The sequence below is a fragment of the Antedon mediterranea genome, chromosome 8, assembly GCF_964355755.1.
Source record: "Antedon mediterranea chromosome 8, ecAntMedi1.1, whole genome shotgun sequence".
Classification (NCBI taxonomy): Eukaryota; Metazoa; Echinodermata; class Crinoidea; order Comatulida; family Antedonidae; genus Antedon; species Antedon mediterranea.
This window is the reverse complement of record NC_092677.1, coordinates 10,526,631-10,546,516: the sequence shown is the minus strand read 5'-3', so window position 1 is coordinate 10,546,516 and position 19,886 is coordinate 10,526,631. Positions and strand designations below refer to the sequence as shown.

The 19,886-nt window shown below is 32.7% G+C and overlaps 1 protein-coding gene across 1 annotated transcript in view; it reads left to right on the top strand.

Annotated features, from left to right (window-relative positions):
- The window catches only part of LOC140057604 (uncharacterized), a 63,296-nt gene that overhangs the window by 41,910 nt on the left and 1,500 nt on the right, over positions 1 to 19,886 (top strand). The window contains exons 74-101 of the mRNA XM_072103320.1: positions 187 to 309; positions 641 to 763; positions 1,114 to 1,236; positions 1,810 to 1,932; positions 2,061 to 2,183; positions 2,365 to 2,487; positions 3,024 to 3,146; positions 3,286 to 3,408; positions 3,528 to 3,650; positions 3,765 to 3,887; positions 4,515 to 4,637; positions 4,863 to 4,985; positions 5,300 to 5,428; positions 6,155 to 6,286; positions 8,111 to 8,245; positions 8,753 to 8,926; positions 9,423 to 9,578; positions 10,196 to 10,309; positions 10,945 to 11,076; positions 13,957 to 14,070; positions 14,440 to 14,568; positions 14,839 to 14,955; positions 15,226 to 15,339; positions 15,849 to 15,968; positions 17,081 to 17,191; positions 17,627 to 17,737; positions 18,968 to 19,075; positions 19,669 to 19,788. Of these exons, the coding sequence (XP_071959421.1) occupies positions 187 to 309; positions 641 to 763; positions 1,114 to 1,236; positions 1,810 to 1,932; positions 2,061 to 2,183; positions 2,365 to 2,487; positions 3,024 to 3,146; positions 3,286 to 3,408; positions 3,528 to 3,650; positions 3,765 to 3,887; positions 4,515 to 4,637; positions 4,863 to 4,985; positions 5,300 to 5,428; positions 6,155 to 6,286; positions 8,111 to 8,245; positions 8,753 to 8,926; positions 9,423 to 9,578; positions 10,196 to 10,309; positions 10,945 to 11,076; positions 13,957 to 14,070; positions 14,440 to 14,568; positions 14,839 to 14,955; positions 15,226 to 15,339; positions 15,849 to 15,968; positions 17,081 to 17,191; positions 17,627 to 17,737; positions 18,968 to 19,075; positions 19,669 to 19,788 (3,492 nt within the window). The remainder of the gene's footprint in view (positions 1 to 186; positions 310 to 640; positions 764 to 1,113; positions 1,237 to 1,809; positions 1,933 to 2,060; positions 2,184 to 2,364; positions 2,488 to 3,023; positions 3,147 to 3,285; positions 3,409 to 3,527; positions 3,651 to 3,764; positions 3,888 to 4,514; positions 4,638 to 4,862; positions 4,986 to 5,299; positions 5,429 to 6,154; positions 6,287 to 8,110; positions 8,246 to 8,752; positions 8,927 to 9,422; positions 9,579 to 10,195; positions 10,310 to 10,944; positions 11,077 to 13,956; positions 14,071 to 14,439; positions 14,569 to 14,838; positions 14,956 to 15,225; positions 15,340 to 15,848; positions 15,969 to 17,080; positions 17,192 to 17,626; positions 17,738 to 18,967; positions 19,076 to 19,668; positions 19,789 to 19,886) is intronic.

Sequence of the window (19,886 nt, the reverse complement as noted above, 5' to 3'; positions counted from 1 at the left end):
TTGATATTTGTATTATATGCTAGTTCTTATGTTCGCATATTTAACATTTATCTTTTATCTTTTTCCAGTACTTAATATTGTTGTGCTTATTGTTATTAGCAAAATAGATATTTACATTATTTCTAAATAGTTTGAAATACAAAAATTCTGTGACATTTTAAATAATTTTATATTTGCTTTTTTCAGTGTTGAATGCATGTGACAACAATGCTTGTCAGAATGGAGCTGGTTGTGTCCAGGTTTCTGGTTCCTGTACAGCATACACATGTTCTTGTCCAAATTGTTACACTGGAACATTCTGTGAAACTTGTGAGTTTCAATTCATTTATATTTCTACTTGCATATCATTATTCATAGTCAATCTAAATTGTTACTCTTCTTAGTCTAGTACACAATGTGTGTAATTCATGTCATGTTTGTTTTATCAGTGTTGAATGCCTGCTCCAACAATGCTTGTCAGAATGGAGCTGGTTGTGTCCAGGTTTCTGGTTCCTGTACAGCATACACATGTTCTTGTCCATCATGTTACACTGGACAATTCTGTGAAACTTGTACGTTTCATTCATGTTGCATCCTGTATATTTTATTTTAGATGTTTCTATGTTACATATTTTCTAAGTGCATTATTTTATTATTTCAGTGTTGAATGCTTGTTCCAACAACGCTTGTCAGAATGGAGCTGGTTGTGTCCAGGTTTCTGGTTCCTGTACAGCATATACGTGTTCTTGTCCATCATGTTATACTGGACAATTTTGTGAAACTTGTAAGTCAAAAAATATGTCCATATTTATTATTTTAATTGAGTAGGCCTATAAACTAAAAATACTATAAAAGATTTCAAATACTATGCTTAAATTAATTACCACGCATTGGTAGTGTTGAATGCTTGTTCCAACAACGCTTGTCAAAATGGAGCTGGTTGTGTCCAGGTTTCTGGTTCCTGTACAGCATACACATGCTCTTGTCCAAATTGTTTTACTGGACAATTTTGTGAAACTTGTTAGTATCATTTACATTTCTACTTGCATATCATTTTTCATAGTAACTCTTAATTGTTACTCTTCTTAGTCTAGTACACAATGTGTGTAATTCATGTCATGTTTGTTTAATCAGTGTTGAATGCTTGCTCTAACCATGCTTGTCAGAATGGAGCTGGTTGTGTCCAGGTTTCTGGTTCCTGTACAGCATACACATGTTCTTGTCCAAATTGTTACACTGGAACATTCTGTGAAACTTGTGAGTTTCAATTCATTTATATTTCTACTTGCATATCATTATTCATAGTCAATCTAAATTGTTACTCTTCTTAGTCTAGTACACAAAGTGTGTAATTCATGTCATGTTTGTTTTATCTGTGTTGAATGCCTGCTCCAACAATGCTTGTCAGAATGGAGCTGGTTGTGTCCAGGTTTCAGGTTCCTGTACAGCATACACATGTTCTTGTCCAAATTGTTATACTGGAACATTCTTTGAAACTTTTGACTTTCATTTTCATTTCTACTTACATATCATTACTCAAATTCACTCTTAATTGTTACTCTTCTTAGTCTAGTACACAATGTGTGTAATTCATGTCATGTTTGTTTTATCAGTGTTGAATACTTGCTCTAACCATGCTTGTCAGAATGGAGCTGGTTGTGTCCAGGTTTCTGGTTCCTGTACAGCATACACATGTTCTTGTCCATCATGTTACACTGGACAATTCTGTGAAACTTGTACGTGTCATTCATGTTGCATCCAGTATATTTTATATTAGATGTTTCTATGTTACATATTTGTGCATTATTTTATTATTTCTTGTTATTCCAGTATTGAATGCTTGTTCCAACAATGCTTGTCAGAATGGAGCTGGTTGTGTCCAAGTTTCTGGTTCCTGTACAGCATACACATGTTCTTGTCCAAACTGTTATACTGGACAATTCTGCGAAACTTGTATGTTTCATTTATTTTCACACAGTTGACTAAACAACTGTAAATCCTTCATAACCAATTCTAAATTGACAATACATAATACAAGATTTCGGTTACATATTTTCTAAGTACATTGTTTTATTATTTAGTGTTGAATGCTTGTACCAACAATGCTTGTCAGAATGGAGGTGGTTGTGTCCAGGTTTCTGGTTCCTGTACAGCATACACATGTACCTGTCCATCATGTTACACCGGACAATTCTGTGAAACTTGTAAGTTAATCACTTGATATTTGTATTATATGCTAGTTCTTATGTTCGCATATTTAACATTTATCTTTTATATTTTTGCAGTACTTAATATTGCTGTGCTTATTGTTATTAGCAAAATAGATAATTACATTATTTCAAAATATAGTTTGAAATTTGACATTTTGAAATATTTTTTATATAGTGTTGAATGCTTGTGACAACAACGCTTGTCAGAATGGAGGTGCTTGTGTCCAGGTTGCTGGTTCCTGTACAGCATACACATGTTCTTGTCCAGGCTGCTACACCGGAACATTCTGTGAAACTTGTAAGTTTCGTTAATTTATGAATTTTACATATTTTATGTTTCATTTTGTAAATTATGTTAACTTTATCTTTCTACTTAATAGTTATAAACAATATATACCAATACATTTTATTTAACAAATATCTTAACTATTTTTGTCAATATTGTTATCATATGATAAAGATTAATATTAATATTAATCTGACAAAATACTAAGTACATTTGAAAATACTTGCAATGATATTTGCAAGTAATTCTCAAGTTGAACTCGACCCCCACGACCCCCACGACCTCCAGATCACTAAGCCATCTTTATCTATATAAACATTTATAAACTCTTTTATTTTCATATTATTATTGTTATTTTTATTCTATGGTACATATTTTGCAAAGTGAGAACTAATCCAGTGCTTTTTACAATGGAGCTACAGTACATTTCCTATTACGATTCATATATCGCAATTTTGCTATATAATTATCTTTTCTTAATATTAGTGTTTGTAATAGTTTGCCATGTGTTTTCTGTTACTTATTATTGTTTCGTCATCATGTTTTAGTGTTGAATGCCTGCTCTAACAATGCTTGTCAGAATGGAGCTGGTTGTGTCCAGGTTTCTGGTTCCTGTACAGCATACACATGTACCTGTCCAAATTGCTACACTGGACAATTCTGTGAAACTTGTAAGTTTCATTCATATTGCATCCAGTTGATTAAACAACTATAACAAAAATGATTTGTATATTTTTATTCACACTTTATAATTTATATTAGATGTTTCTATGTTACATATTTTCTAAGTACATTGTTTTGTTATTTTAGTACTGAATGCTTGTGATAACAATGCTTGTCAAAATGGAGCTGGTTGTGTTCAGGTTTCTGGTTCCTGTACAGCATACACATGTTCTTGTCCAAATTGCTACACTGGACAATTCTGTGAAACTTGTGAGTTTCAATTCATTTATATTTCTACTTGTATATCATTATTCATAGTCAATCTAAAGTGTTACTCTTCCTAGTCTAGTACACAATGTGTGTAATTCATGTCATGTTTGTTTTATCAGTGTTAAATGCTTGCTCTAACAATGCTTGTCAGAATGGAGCTGCTTGTGTCCAGGTTTCTGGTTCCTGTACAGCATACACATGTTCTTGTCCAAATTGTTATACTGGAACATTCTGTGAAACTTGTGAGTTTCATTTTCTTTTCTACTTGTATATCATTATTCATAGTCAATCTAAATTGTTACTCTTATTAGTCTAGTACACAATGTGTGTAATTCATGTCATGTTTGTTTTATCAGTGTTGAATGCTTGCTCTAACAATGCTTGTCAGAATGGAGGTGGTTGTGTCCAAGTTTCTGGTTCCTGTACAGCATACACATGTTCTTGTCCAAATTGCTACACTGGACAATTCTGTGAAACATGTGAGTTTCAGTTATTTTTCATACAGTTGACACTAACCAACTGTAAAATAAACAATTATTGTATTTGTTTTTACTATCAATGTTTTTCTATCTTACATAATTTTCTAAATACATTGTTTATTTTAGTGTTGAGTGCTTGTTCCAACTAAAAAAACAATTTTATTTAAATATAAGATTTGGTGTAATAGTGTAGATTAGTGTAAATGTGTATGATTGTGTAACGGTAGTCGTGTCGAGGGCATAGACAATAACGATGGCACAAAAGTATTCAATGTACAAAATATACTATTTATTCAATCAAAAGTAAGATTATAAAACAATGTGAAAATGTAGTGATTCTGACTGATGTGATAGTCTCAAGAATCAATACCCGAACTAACTAACTTAACTACAAAATATATATTTATATTAAGTGGACAGGAAGGATGAATAATTAAATGGTACCACATCCTGATTTACTTTACTTGGAAGACCCACCTCAGGAATGTAGTGTTCCAAGTTATGTAGGCATCGAGGATAGTAAGGGGTGAATAGCCTGTGTGACTAATAGGGTTTGGTCCCACCATGTTACAGATTGTTTATAAATGGCATCTGAACAAATGTTTTTATATTTTCTCTATTTTGTAGCTGTTTCTGCCTGTGACAATCATCAGTGTATGAATGGTGCTGCCTGTGCCAATGTAGGCAGTGGATGTACCACTTACCAATGCAACTGCCCCACGTGCTATAGTGGCCAATTCTGTCAAACACGTAGGTTTTACATCTTTCTATAGTTGATCATTAACAAAAAACTAGTTTAACCGTCCACCTTCATTTGATCAATTTGTTTGCAAACCTTTCACTAAAATGTGTGTTGAATGAATGATCATGAATTGAAAATGGGAATATTTTTCATCCATTCAACATTGTGGAGCCTAAAATATATGTTTGTAATAAAGTAATAAAATTAATAATGTTTTTTAAACTATGTTATAGTATCTGATGCCTGCGAAAATAATTCATGCCAAAATGGGGCTGTGTGCGTAGCCACAGGTTCAACTTGCGATGGTTACACTTGCCAATGTTCTGGCTGTTTTAGTGGAGCTTTCTGTTCTACTGGTAAGTCTTTGTGTCTTTTACTAACTGCTGTACAGTACTGAAAACCCTTTCTATAGCTTTACCTACAATATATGCTTGTAATATGCATTATTTTTTAGCTGTTTTTTATTATTTATTTTTCTCATTAACTTCATTGACTATACATTAAAATAATGCCATCACAAAAATAATTTTGATGTGACATTTAGTGAATTTAAATTCAACTGTTAAAAAATACTATGCTACTTGACCCTATCACTATGTATACTGAAATAAATTTTAGCTGGAACAATTTTAGGCTGATTTATTAGACTGACGTTCGTTTTTGGTTTCAGTAAATAATGGATGTGCAGGCAACCCATGTCAGAATGGAGGAGTTTGTATAGCTGGTACTGTAAATACAGGTTGTTCTACATACACATGTACATGTCAATCATGCTATACTGGAGCAAATTGTCAACAACGTAAGTTTAGTTTTATTCGAGCGTCAATATGAAATGGCCACATATACAGAAAGCTGCAATTCAAAAAATATTTAATATCAAAATGCTGATTAGATCATCTCATGATGTTGGCCATACATCGTTGAAACACCGGTTTTCATCACATCAAGTTGGGCCCGATTGCGTTCTTGATGAGACACCGTCTAGAAATAGCGGCGAGTGCTGTGTATACACCAGATAGTAATTGTGTAATGATAATATCGGACTAGCATGTAATAGGCATGGGTTCGAGGTTATTTGTACCATACTAATTGCATCCTTAGGCAAGATGCTTTACTCTCATCGCCTCATCCAGATGTAAAGCCATTGGTCCAGTGCATGTTAAAGAATTTGGTACACTATTTGAAAAGAGTAGGGGATCGTCTCCCAGTGTGCTGATCTACCAGGTGCTGCACTGCTGGCTGCCGTGGGTCCGTGGAAGGCCTAATCCGAATTTCCTCAGTTTCCAGTTAAGCTTGAGGACCAGAATAATATTTTAAGTTTTGATGGGAATGGTCAATTATGGCAAAATATACTTCTTGTCCCAACAGTTGTCTCTGGTTGGTCTGATAATAATTTTAGCAGATGACCTGTTATAACTGTGAATTCATATAGTGCTCTGAAACTAAACCGATTAAATCTTATATTTATGTAATTGGTGGTCAGTTTCAATTTGTAAGATGAATCATTTTATATTCTTATATCTAGGTCTCGAACTAGCCTGTGCTACTATTAACCCATGCCAGAATGGAGGAACATGTGTTGACAATGGTGTATGTGGTAGCACCTCGTACACTTGTCAGTGTGTTTCAGGATGGACTGGAATTAACTGTCAACTAGGTAAATCTTAATAGAGATTATCCATATTTGTGGGCTTCTTTTTGAGATTACCTTTACTTTTGCAAACTGAAGTGGGGAGAGGGTGGGGGATGTGGCAGGCTTCTTTTTGAGATTACCTTTACTTTTGCAAACTGAAGTGGGGAGAGGGTGGGGGATGTGGCAGGCTTCTTTTTGAGATTACCTTTACTTTTGCAAACTGAAGTGGGGAGAGGGTGGGGGATGTGGCAGGCTTCTTTTCGAAAAGAATGCTGCTAATGTTGTAAATTCCTACTACAATAATAGGATTTTTTAGAGATTCCCTGCCAATTTTACATATTTTCCTAAGAAGCAGACAAGACAAAATTATACAATCTAATCAAAGTGCCATTTGGATTAGATTGTAAAATAAATATATGAAGCATGATTGTTGAGATAATTGAAGTGGATGGTAAGGTCATTAATATATTGATATTTGGTAAACACGATCGTACACAATTCTATTCCTTTGACATTCAAATACAGTTTATCTCGAAAAAGCCCACCTGGTCAATCACTGGTAGTGAGAGTACTGATTACTTGCCTAGCATGCATTATGTGTGAATAGTATATAACAAAATAGAATGAAAGAGCTGCATAGGCAGGATAGAGAAAAGAAAATCCTAATCAAATAGGTTAAAACTGCCTCTTTTATAAATGTATTAAAACAACTTTCGGGATACGCCATCAGTTGAAGAGAACTAGTTTTATGTGCGTGTATTTGCTCTTAATTACAATTTACTTCAGAGTAGAAAATTAACATTGGCATCAACATCAACCAAAATGGGACAATTAGTTAAAGTCAAAGTTCAACTCAAAGTCAAATTCTTTATTCACCTCACGTAAGGCAATTTAAAAAACAATACATATAAGTACATAGTAATAATTGATAAAAACAAAAATCAAATCGCATTTGAATGCAATATCTTATGGTCTACGTTTCCTTATTCATAATACTATTGGCCCATTGATCAAATCATTTTATTTTAAACTTTTATTATTAATCAGTCCACCAATATTGTACTATTTGTATATTTGTAAACTTAAATTATTTTAAAATGTTTCAGATTTTATAAAAGTTAAGATTTTTTTTTCTGCAGAGTCATGGTAAATAAGCTTACCTAATAATATAAAATTTAAAATCAGTTAATTTTAATTTTACAATTTTTTTGTTGTGTCACTGATACAAAATTAACCAAATGTTAAGAATACTTAAAGATGTATTGTCCCTTGAAACACAAAAAAATGAAGGTCAATATATTTATAAATTTAATTAATTTAAATTGGCCATATCAAAGTTATATTAAAGTTATTCACTTTAAGTCGAAAATTAGAGCAAAAAACAACAAGTTTACGTAATTAACAGGTAAATTAATTTGATTACAAATCGTCGCGAGCGAAAGTAAACAAAGATTTCAAACTACGGGTATGCATTATGCCTGATGCTAATTAGGATTGTTTACAACTCGTCACGGTTGAGAAGGTGTTTTCACACAGATCACGAGGAAGTTTTATGATTATGCATACAAAGTAGCCAAACAAGCGCGTTGCATTATGAGATATGTTTTGATCGAAAACTTTGACTTCTGTCTGTCAAAAAACATCTGTATTTCAGCTAAATTATTTTTTTTTTACTAATTTTTGGTGAAAGTTAATAACTATTATGATACTTCAAAATGACCCACTTTTTTCGAAATCTTTTTTTAAAAATTGTTTTGGAATTAGTCAAAGGGACAATACATCTTTATTGTAAACTGTTAAATATGTAAAAATTCTGTGTATTATAGTATAGTATATTATTTTCTTTAGTGGTAACTGTGAACGAAAATCCATGTAACACCTTTCCTTGTTTGAATGGTGGCTCTTGTCTTACTATGGATGATACATTCTATATCTGTGTCTGTCCAGCTGGCTTTGTTGGTGTTAACTGTGGAAGCCAAACAGGTATGTCATTAAGATTGAATATCACCTCATACTCACTAGAATATATTGTATAGGTTTAATGTTAACTGTTTTCTAGCATCTCAAGAGGCGAATTAGTCTTTTTTTATACCCACACTCAATATGTATAAAGCCTTTTCTACACTATCAACATTTATGTGACAAAAAATGTGATGTGCCCATATATGGACATGATGATGTCACATCACTACCATATTTGCGTATATCACCACCATATTTAACAAGGGTTGGCCATATATTAAAACATATACTGTATTGCCTCTAATTTGTTTTCACTAGAAAGTTTCCGCTCAAATATTTATACAACTGGCTAAGAAAAATTTTTGTTTGCAGTTTGTTCACATTGAACTGTTTTTTTTTTTCCTAATTTACCTCATTTTTGTAATTTCAACCATGTACTGTATTTTACCGTGTTTCACCATGAATAAATGAAATGAAATACATTCATTTACATTATTTGACATTTTAATTTGTTTTCTATACTTGTAGTATTTATACCAAGTTATGAGGCTTGTACTACAACTACATGCTCCAATGGAGGTACTTGCTATAACAGCTATCGCAGTGACACTGGCTCCTTCAATCCATATGTCAACCAGTACACGTGTGTGTGTGCTTCTGGCTATTCAGGACCAAACTGTGACACATTTTTGGCAACGTCCGGTATGTTTACATTAATGTTGGTCTAGTTACTGTAGATACAATTTTGTTTCCATATGCATCCAATAGAAAGTAACAATTATCGGATGGATAAACTATATAGTGTTTATAATAAACTAAGTATCATTTGAGGCTCAGTGAGTGGAATAGAAACAACCCTGGAACTAAGTCATTTATTGCCAGATCTTTAGATTGAAAGACAAGCATGTTAACCACCAAACTATGGCTCCACTACCATAATTTAACTCTTCATAATTAGAATGGTCAAATATTAGCTAAAATAGAATCATATATTCCACTCTACTCCACAAATAATGCATCACATTTTTTAGAGAAGACAAAAATATTGTATTCATATTTTCAAACATATTTATAGCGTACATCAGGAAACATTTTTTTAAATAGAATAGACAATATTTTGCTATGTTTATCCTACCTACATTTTTAGAATATACACTTATTTATGACTAATGATTAAATTAATTATTTCTTTTGGCAGCATTACAGACAACATATGATGTATGTACGTTTGCATCAAGATCAACATGTGCTAATGGTGGGACGTGTCAAAACTGTTATCATAGTTACGAATCACGAACTGATTATTTCTGCGATTGTGTCAGCCCATACTTTGGCCACAATTGTGAAGTTACTTGTAAGTGTAGATTAACAACAGCATTTATTTTTGATTCCAAACCTTGGGGTATTTTATGTAAGCAGTACAACCCCATCCCAGAAAAACATCAACGGTTTAAAATCATGATTATTGGGATTGTTGTCACACTAGGTGGTCATTATATGGAACATTTGCTGGCGGTTCTTGGTAGCATCACCGGAAGCTATACAGTATATTCATTTAATCATTTCCTTTATTTGGAATAGTACATCCATATACAAATCATACAAAACAAAAAGAGAAAAAAATTTCACCAGAAAATTAACAAAAGCAACTTCCACAAAAATAACCTACAATATCTTAAAATTTACACTAACACTGATGAAATGAAATGATGTAGGTTGGATTGTGGAAGTCTGTTGTGTAATAGGCCTATGATAAGAGCCTTTTCCTTTAATACACCCCTATTAAGGTGACAACCCTTTTAAAGCAAACAAGGAGATATGTTTTAACACTACGGATCTATTCAAGATGTGCACCTCTGTTCTTTGTTGGTCCCCGAAGGTGTCCCCTTAATAGAGGTAGTACATTGTCATTACCATAATCAGGAAAATCAAAATGTCTCATTAATTACTTTATTTACTTTCTTTTTGTAGCTAATGCATGTGCTACTAATCCATGTTCAAATGGTGGTACCTGTAATGTGATTGGCAACACCAATTCTTATACATGTAGTTGTACATCTTCCTACTCTGGTACCAATTGTCAAAGTAAGTAATCTTATGTTTTCACCATAGATACTGTATATCATAAACACCTGATCATTATTTATTGTTATTGTTACTGACTGACCCGCATTCGAAAATCAACCTGTAGTCCATGTCATCTATAACTGTTCTACTCCGCAGCCTATCTGAATTACTTAGCTTCCCGGCATAGCCTCTGTGGTTAATTTGTTTACCCTTTAAACAGGTTTACCATATTGTAAAAAAAATAAAATAAATATCAAATATCACATTTGGAAAAATGTAAAAAAAGCTGGACAAACGGTTAGATAGTGGAACGGTAATACCCTGCCATTAACATCAGCAAGGGTTCGAGCCTTACTCGCTCCATGGTTCTGGTGATAGAAACATAGTTTAAACATGATTAACTAATTCATAACATAGATTTAACCAAACTGCATTGGATTTACTATTGCACACAACCTTATTGGTTCAGCTTTTATGCAACAAAATAAAAGGATAATAAATATATATGAATAGTTTATCTTTATCTTGCTAACCTTATAATAATGATAACTAAGTCACAATATTTTATATGAACATGTCCATTGTGAAGTTTAGCTTTTTTAAACAATATTACAATTATAGAATCTTAAATTTATTCTTTTATATGTTGATAGCCTTCATAGGAACAACAGGACCTTGTGATAGTTCACCATGTCAGAATGGCGGACAATGTGTGGTTTCTGGTACTATTTACACGTGTACCTGTCCAGACTTTTACATTGGCACAAATTGTGAAACATTCTCGGGTAAGTGTAGGCCTACACGTTTCATTTCATTCAATTTGTTTCATTAACTGCTTATTGCCATTTTGATGAAATCTTGGATGTATAATTTGTGATATCGTAAAACCTTGAAAAGAAGCCTCTTCTTTGGTCTTCAAAAATAATCTTGAAAAAAGCCCATTGTGTGTTTTTTTTAAGATGGTATGGGTTTCTTTTTGAGATATAGATATAGACTATTTGAATATCAAAGAAATAAGGTAATTTAACCCAAGATTACTTTTGAAAGAAGCAGTCCATTGGCTTCTTTTTGAGGTTATGGTATTATGTTTGTATAATTTTATGTATAAATTGCGATGAGATAAAATTCATTATTAGATTATAAATATCTCTTAGTAACTATTATCATCGAAATGTTAGTATAAATTTTAATTACTAGATGGCACGCTCGCTTCGCTCGCGTACCATCTAGGGGTGCTCACAGATGGTTCTCGAATACAGTAGAATCCACGGACGGGGACTTTTTTGGGACACTAAACAAAAACGGAAGTGTCCCCCTAATTGGGGTATTCAGAAATAGAGACAACAAAACCAATACTGGATTCCATAAAGGACAATTAATTTATGTGGATTAAAGAAATTAGGGAGAAATGGAAATGTATGTACGGGAATTGGGTGGCACGTGGTGGTGGTGATGGAACCGCAGTAATAAAGTTGATTGTATTTATATATTATAAGAACCAAACTAAATAAATAGACCTAGACATTCTGCGAAATGGAAATCGGAAATGCAAGCTCCTATTCAGTGAAAAATTAAACTGTAGTCTACCTAAATATTTAGGGCAAATCATCGGTTGTGGTGTTGAAATTCCTGTAAACATTTGTGTGAACCAAACTGGGTCGAATTTCTGTCATGAGTACTGATTTGTTGGCCTGTGATTTATGACGCCTAAGGGATCTATCTAGACTTATTTTTTAGAATAATGTACGTACCTGTCAGATACAATTGTCTTGTGTCGTATAATAAATAAGTACTGTAATAGTTACTGAAGTTACTATTACAATCTCGTCAATGAAAACACGAAAATGTATATGCACTTACTTATGAAAACGTATACAGTATTATACTCATTTATTGAAACAGTAGGTTTAAAAAAGTTTCGTTTGTCTGTAAAATGATGTAATCAAGCTGTTTACATAGAAAGTAGGGTATCATAAATTTGGCCTTAGCACTCGGGGGGAGTGGCTAAGATGAAGTCCGTGGGACTACTAAATATAAATTGTAATGAACCTCGAGGGACATAAATAGGAATATTTCATGTTTCATTATCAATGTATAATAAATGGAAACTGTTTACCGATTCAAATAATAGAAATTGGTTTTTAACATTTTCCGAACCCATTGCAAGTTTATTCTCAAAGGGCCCATATATTTACCTACCGTATGTGTTAAACCAAGGGCTCATAAATTTACCTACAGTACTTGTGTTAAACCAAACTCTGGCAGACTGAGAGATTGGGATGTTCCATTCATCGCAAATCAATACATTTGTATAATCGTATATTAAATCTATCAAAATAGTATTTTTTAAAGAAAATTGGCCTTTCTTCAACATTATGATGGTGTACTCTAGCAATCTATCAAAATAGTATTTTTTAAAGAAAATCGGCCTGTCTTCAACATTATGATGGTGTACTCTAGCTGTTCAACCGGTTTTCAGCTATTAAAAACAATTATCGTAGGAGGAGATAGGAAAATGCGAAGCCTCCTCGCTATGTAACATTAGGGTTGAGGGATGGGAAAGCGGATAGGTACAAAGAGGAACAATTTTTAAATATATTCTTTATCCACTGAGTAACGAAATATTTTGTTCATGTTTTATAGGCCTATAAATAATATACCTCTAAATACAGTAGGCCTAAAACATTTGCGATTTAATACTTTGTTAAAACTGTCACTGTCATAATCGATTGAAATATTAAAGTACATGTCACGATACACCACTACGACGTTTATATTTTTGGTAATTATTAATTAATACAAACGTTGAGAAGGAACTGTCAGTATAAAGTTTATTTGTATATCTAACAGTAGAGCCTATCCACAGTCTCAGTAATAAAGTTTATTTGTATATATTTTTATATTACATCTAACAGTACGAACATTCACAGTAAGAAATGTTCGATTCAAATGAAAAATAGTTAATAGGTATTTACAGTATTGTCAAAGTATTGCAAGTTTATTCTCAAAGGGCCCATATATTTACCTACCGTATGTGTTAAACCAAGGGCTCATAAATTTACCTACAGTACTTGTGTTAAACCAAACTCTGGCAGACTGAGAGATTGGGATGTTCCATTCATCGCAAATCAATAAATTTGTATAATCGTATATTAAATCTATCAAAATAGTATTTTTTAAAGAAAATCGGCCTGTCTTCAACATTATGATGGTGTACTCTAGCTGTTCAACCGGTTTTCAGCTATTAAAAACAATTATCGTAGGAGGAGATAGAAAAATGCGAAGCCTTCTCGCATTTTTTTGGCGGGTATTTTTCAAGATGGACATCCATTAGACAGTGTATACCACGATCGGAAAACACCCCTATTTGGGGCAAATCGTTGAACCTAAATTCGTTTTAATCGTCAATAACTAATTATCTAACTCAATTTAATTAGTAAACAGGGTTACATCAGGCGGTTAAAATCAGTACCGAAAGTACGAACCAACTTTACATACCATCGAGTGAAAATTCTAGAAGTAAGGCGCGATTTACCGAATTTTGCCCTTACGTAAATTTATATATAGATGAGAGTAAATATATAAGGAAGAAAGCAAAGAGATTATGGAGCAGTCCCAAATATACAACACTATAATAATGAGTAACTTTCTAATTGTTTCTGCAGCCACAGATCCTTGTGCCACCAACCCATGCCAAAATGGTGGAACATGCATGGCATCTGGAAACTCATACACTTGTGCATGTATCTCTGGATTTTCTGGAACAAATTGTGAAACAGGTATGTGTATCAAATATGCATTTAATGCAATAAAACCAGCTTGAATTATGTATCATTGTAAAGCTCTGTCTACACTATCAAACTAGTTTGACAAAACAAATGTGCCCAAATATGGTAGTGATATGTCCAACTATGGTAGTGATATGACATCATCATGTTCATATATGGGCTTTTTTATCAATCAATCCTAGGGTCTCTGGTTCAAATCCAGTCATTGTTCCAAGACTGCTAATACGATGTTATCTCTTTCGTTGATTTAAAAAATTATAATTAATAAATAGTTATGATAAAAAATAATTCTATTCTGTAAATTATGTTATTATTGTTATTATAAGCCCATTGTTCCTATTATTGTTATTTTTATTGCAGGTACTGGTACAGCCAATGCTTGTCAACCTAACCCATGCCAGAACAATGGAGTTTGTAATTTAAGCGGTGCAAGTTTTTTCTGTACATGTACAACTGGTTTCAGTGGAACTACTTGTCAAACATCAACAAGTAAGTCATTAATGTTTTATGTTTGTGATAATGTTTTTGTTTTTGTCTATTGTTCAGAATAGACGTTTTAATTGTAAATTTGACACCAAAGACTGAGATAGAACATAACATCTACCCGTATTAGGTAGCTACGATTAATGAATATTTATTTTTTAAATAGCATAAATATAAGTGGAATTGTTAATACTCAGATCAGATCATGAAACCATTTTCAGAAATGTTATTTTTAATGATTTTTTTTTATTATTTCTCTATTATTATTAATTACAGCCAATGCTTGTCAACCTAACCCATGCCAGAACAGTGGAGTTTGTAATTTAAGCGGTGCAAGTTTTTTCTGTACATGTACAACTGGTTTCAGTGGAACTACTTGTCAAACATCAACAAGTAAGTCATTAATGTTTTATGTTTGTGATAATGTTTTTGTTTTTGTCTATTGTTCAGAATAGACGTTTTAATTGTAAATTTGACACCAAAGACTGAGATAGAACATAACATCTACCCGTATTAGGTAGCTACGATTAATGAATATTTATTTTTTAAATAGCATAAATATAAGTGGATTTGTTAATACTCAGATCAGATCATGAAACCATTTTCAGAAATGTTATTTTTAATGATTTTTTTTTATTATTTCTCTATTATTATTAATTACAGCCAATGCTTGTCAACCTAACCCATGCCAGAACAGTGGAGTTTGTAATTTAAGCGGTGCAAGTTTTTTCTGTACATGTACAACTGGTTTCAGTGGAACTACTTGTCAAACAGCAAGTAAGAAAGTCATTAATTGTCGTATTCGATTGGGAACTTTCGTTGTCAACGTAAAGATTCGTTGAGTACTTTTTGTATTCGAATTGTAAATTTGTGCTCAACAGAAAGTCATTCGAATAGAAAACGTTGACAACGAAAGCTTTTTCGTTAAGAACAATCTCAACGCTCAAAATACTCCGTTAAAGAAGTACTCAACGGAAAAACTGTACTCAACGGTGGAAGTCTAAATCGAATACGACAAATGTTTATGTTTGTGTTAATGTTTTGACACACATGTTCAGAATGGACGTTTTAATTGTAAATTTGACACCAAAGACTGTAGAGTAGAGCATAACATCTACCCGTATTAGGTAGCTACGATTAATGAATTTTTATTTTTAAATAGCATAAATATATGTGGAATTGTTAATACTAAAATCTCAGATCAGATCATGAAACCATTTTCAGAAATGTTATTTTTAATGATTTTTTTTAAATTTCTCTATTATTATTATTATTATTATTTACAGCCAATGCTTGTCAACCTAACCCATGCCTGAACAGTGGAGTTTGTATTTCAAGTGGTTCTAGTTTTACTTGCCAATGTACAACTGGTTTCAGTGGAACTACTTGTCAAACACCAACAACAAGTTAGTCATTTTGTTTTTTTTTTTTTTGACAGAATATGTCTACTCTATATACCGTATATGGACTTAACATTAGGAACATACAAATCGATAAAATTATTCCAAGTTAAGTTTCAATATTAACCACCATTTGAGTTGTTTTGGTTTACCATTGTTTTTAGTTTCATTCCTAAATTGTTAAATTGTTGTTGTTGTTGTGAGCTGTCCTCATTGTTTTCTGCTCCTAAACCAGTCCACTCAGGCAGTGTTTGTCTGCTTTATATTGTAAATTCTTTCTCTGTACTCTGTACTCTCACTTGCACTGATGAAGGGCTAGTGTACTTATCCGAAAGCTCTGCAAATTTTTCGGGTTGTTTTACTTTATCGTTTTGATTTAGCTTTTTGCTTATTTTATTTTGTATTTCCATTGAGATCCAGTCCAGCTTAGAACTATATAATCTTGAAAGCCCTGTGACAAAATATAAAATTATTAAATATAAATTATTTATTTAACAAAAAAAGTAGGATGTGCCCAAATATAGTTATATAATATAATTTTCACCAATACAATCATCAGCTCATACTGTAATTGGGTTTTTTAGATTGGTGAATACAGTATTCATAAGTACAAGCTTTGAGGTCTATGAAAAGGTCATAAATTTGAGTCCTACATATCTTAACCTCTGTCTACACTATCAAATTTTACGGAACAAAAAATATGTGATGTGCTCATATATGGACTTGATAATGTAATATCACTACCATATTTGGGCACATCACACCTTTTTTGTCAAACTAGTTTGATAATGTAGACAGAGCTTAATGTGCTGAGTATTGCATCCTAGTGGGAAACAAGCACTAGGGTACTAACACTACAAAATATAATACTCTAGTGTCAGTAACATACACTCTAGCCCACTGATGGTGCTGCTAAAATGTTAATATACATGCGTTCCGAGTTGCACATACGTCTAGCATTGCATTTGCGTTACTCTTATGTCTATCATTGTTAATGTGTCTTGCGTTGTACATTTCATTGCGCATACGTCTAAGATTGTGCATGTATCGTGCCTTATGTCATTCCTGATTATTTAAATATAACCTAATTGGTTTTTGTCATGTATTATTATTTACAGCAAATGCTTGTCAGTCTAATCCATGTCAGAATGGTGGAACTTGTAATGTAGCTGGTTCTGGTTTTAACTGTGTATGTGTATCTGGTTACGTTGGAACTAATTGTGAAAATCGTAAGGAAGTTTTTTAATATTTGCTTTTGACACACATGCTCAACAGAACTGAAATGTCTACATATATTTATAGGCTTTGTGGCTTTTCAATTTGTGAATTGTTATCATTGACTATTAGAGCAACAGAAGAGTAAACATAATTATGTTTATGTCTACAATAAAATTGCATTGCACATGTGTTGTACAGTATGTGCTTTTTGTTGCATCCCAATAAGACCCAGTTTTTCAACATACAGTACTCTCTTGTATGCTTCTCTATTCTTAAAAACACTTTAATACCATTATACACTACTCAAAGGAATAAATAAATAAATGCAGTGATGATGCATTTACAAAAAATTATAGGACTTTAATGTTTATCATTTTTCTTTAAAAATCCAGATACAGTCATGTTATTCCAGCCACACTTATGTATTATCGATTTTTATTTTACAGCTAATCCATGTACAAGTAATCCCTGTTCTGAGGGCCAAACATGTTATTATGCTGGAACACTATACATATGTATGGCTAGTAGAAGACGACGGGATGTTGTAAATAGTACATGTAAGTTTATGGAATTTTATTTAAAACATAGGTAGCTGCTCCAATCCTTGCTGTTTCTATCCAAGCAGTGCGATTACAGCTTGAAGCCGATTTTCCACTAGGCGAATTTGTTCGCGCGAATCCAACGTTTCGAAAAGAAATAAATCGCCTACTCTCTTTCCAGTACATGAGTGAATAGCTGCGACGTTCATGTTCCTCGCGTGGTTGCTGAGCATTTCGATTCGCATGAGTGCTCATGAAAGCGTCATAGCTCATTTCCTGAGCTCTGATTGGTTGCGCAATGTTTCGCTTCGCAAAAAGTAGAAACAATTCGAACTAGTAAATTTCGCTGAAGCGAAAAATCCAAGAAACTAGAATTCGTCGAAGAAGGCAGTATGACAGACAGAAACGCGAATACGCATGTGCATAGTATGACGCTTTCGATTTGCGCGAACAAATTCGCCTAGTGGAAAATCGGCTTTAAGGACAAGTTTGAGAAGCACATAGGCAACCTGTAACCTACTGTCCTTGAAATAAGGGAATACTACAATATATTTATAAAATTGGAATTTAAATCTCTCATTTTGAAGTATTATAAAACTTCATAATCAGACTAAGAATACAAAATGAATTTAAATTTACTTAATTTTCATTAAAAAAGCTGGCACACAATGGATGTGTTTCTATTGTTTTTGGCATTGATTATTGCAAAAATGGTAGCTAAAAATAACTAAGTTTAAAATTGTTTATAATCATCTTGAAATAATCTCATTTGGATCCTAATTTTATATTAGATATTTTTTCTTTTTTGTTAACAACGTTAAATTCAATTTCTTTTATTTCGGAAAAATCATCCATATCAACAAACGTACAAGCAGAAAAAAGAAAATTCGCAAACTCTAAGCTTAAATATATAGGATACTTCTCCATCTACAACACATTTTTGAGTTAGGGAACATATGTTTGCAAACACAAGCAACAAGAATATTACAACTATTCAACTGACCTAAGTACATATTGGTTACAGTGTGGTCAATACATCAACTCAGTGTTTTTGAGAGCGCTGTGGTTTTTTTTCTGCGACATTGTCACCAAGGTGACATGTGTACCAGAAAGCAAACTAAATTTTTGTAGTATTTATTGGATCAACAAAAAAGAAATATTCTCGTTTATAATTATCTTTTTATTTCACAATTGTGTCAGCAGTGTTGCTCATTTCTTCAGTTAAAATTGATTATACTATCTTGATAGATTCTGATTGTCATTGTGAAAACAATGGACGTTGTGTGTTGGATACTGATGGCTACGTAAATACATGTGAATGTCCTCTAGGATTCTATGGTCCCATTTGTGAAGACTGTAAGTTTATCTTTCTATAATCTATTCTCATTCAGTTCTGTCTACACTATCAAACTAGTTTGACAAAAAGTGATAAGTCCAAATTAGGTACAGATATGCCCAAATTAGGTAGATTTATGACATCATTATGTCCATATATGGGCACATCACATTTTTTTTCACATAAAGTTTGATAGTGTGGACAGAGGTTAAACTTTGTATTTCATTATAAATGCCAAATTTTTTGAAGCACAAATGTAGCTTTGATAAAATAAAAATAAAATAAAATAATTATACTGTATAATATATCATTCTTACAGATTTCCTCATCTTAATCATTTAAAACGAAGTGATTACTATTAGCATTTTGCATAGCATGCTTGTTGAGTTACACTCCGATTTCATTGCCAGTGGAATTGACCAAAGAGTTTTAAGTTGTGTCCATATTTAGGAGCATAAATTAAAGCGGTGGAATTATCACTTCTATAACCTATTTTCCTCAAATGTGTTTTTTATTTGGATAAAATGGCATGGTTTGGTTTATTCATGTGAGTAACACAACACAGGTTTTCAATTTGTAATACACATTGCTGACAATTTAAATCTTTTGATAGATGTCTGTGAACCGAACCCATGCGCTAATGATGGAACTTGTGTACCTCTTTCAACCTCCGGAATGCTTGGTTTCATGTGTCACTGTAAAATAGGATATGGTGGAGCTAACTGTATGACAGGTAAGACATGAACACCCCTTTAGAGTAATGGAATGATCGTATTATATCTTTAGCTGCTAGATCATGGAGGAAGAAAATGTTTTTGCAATTTTTTTTTT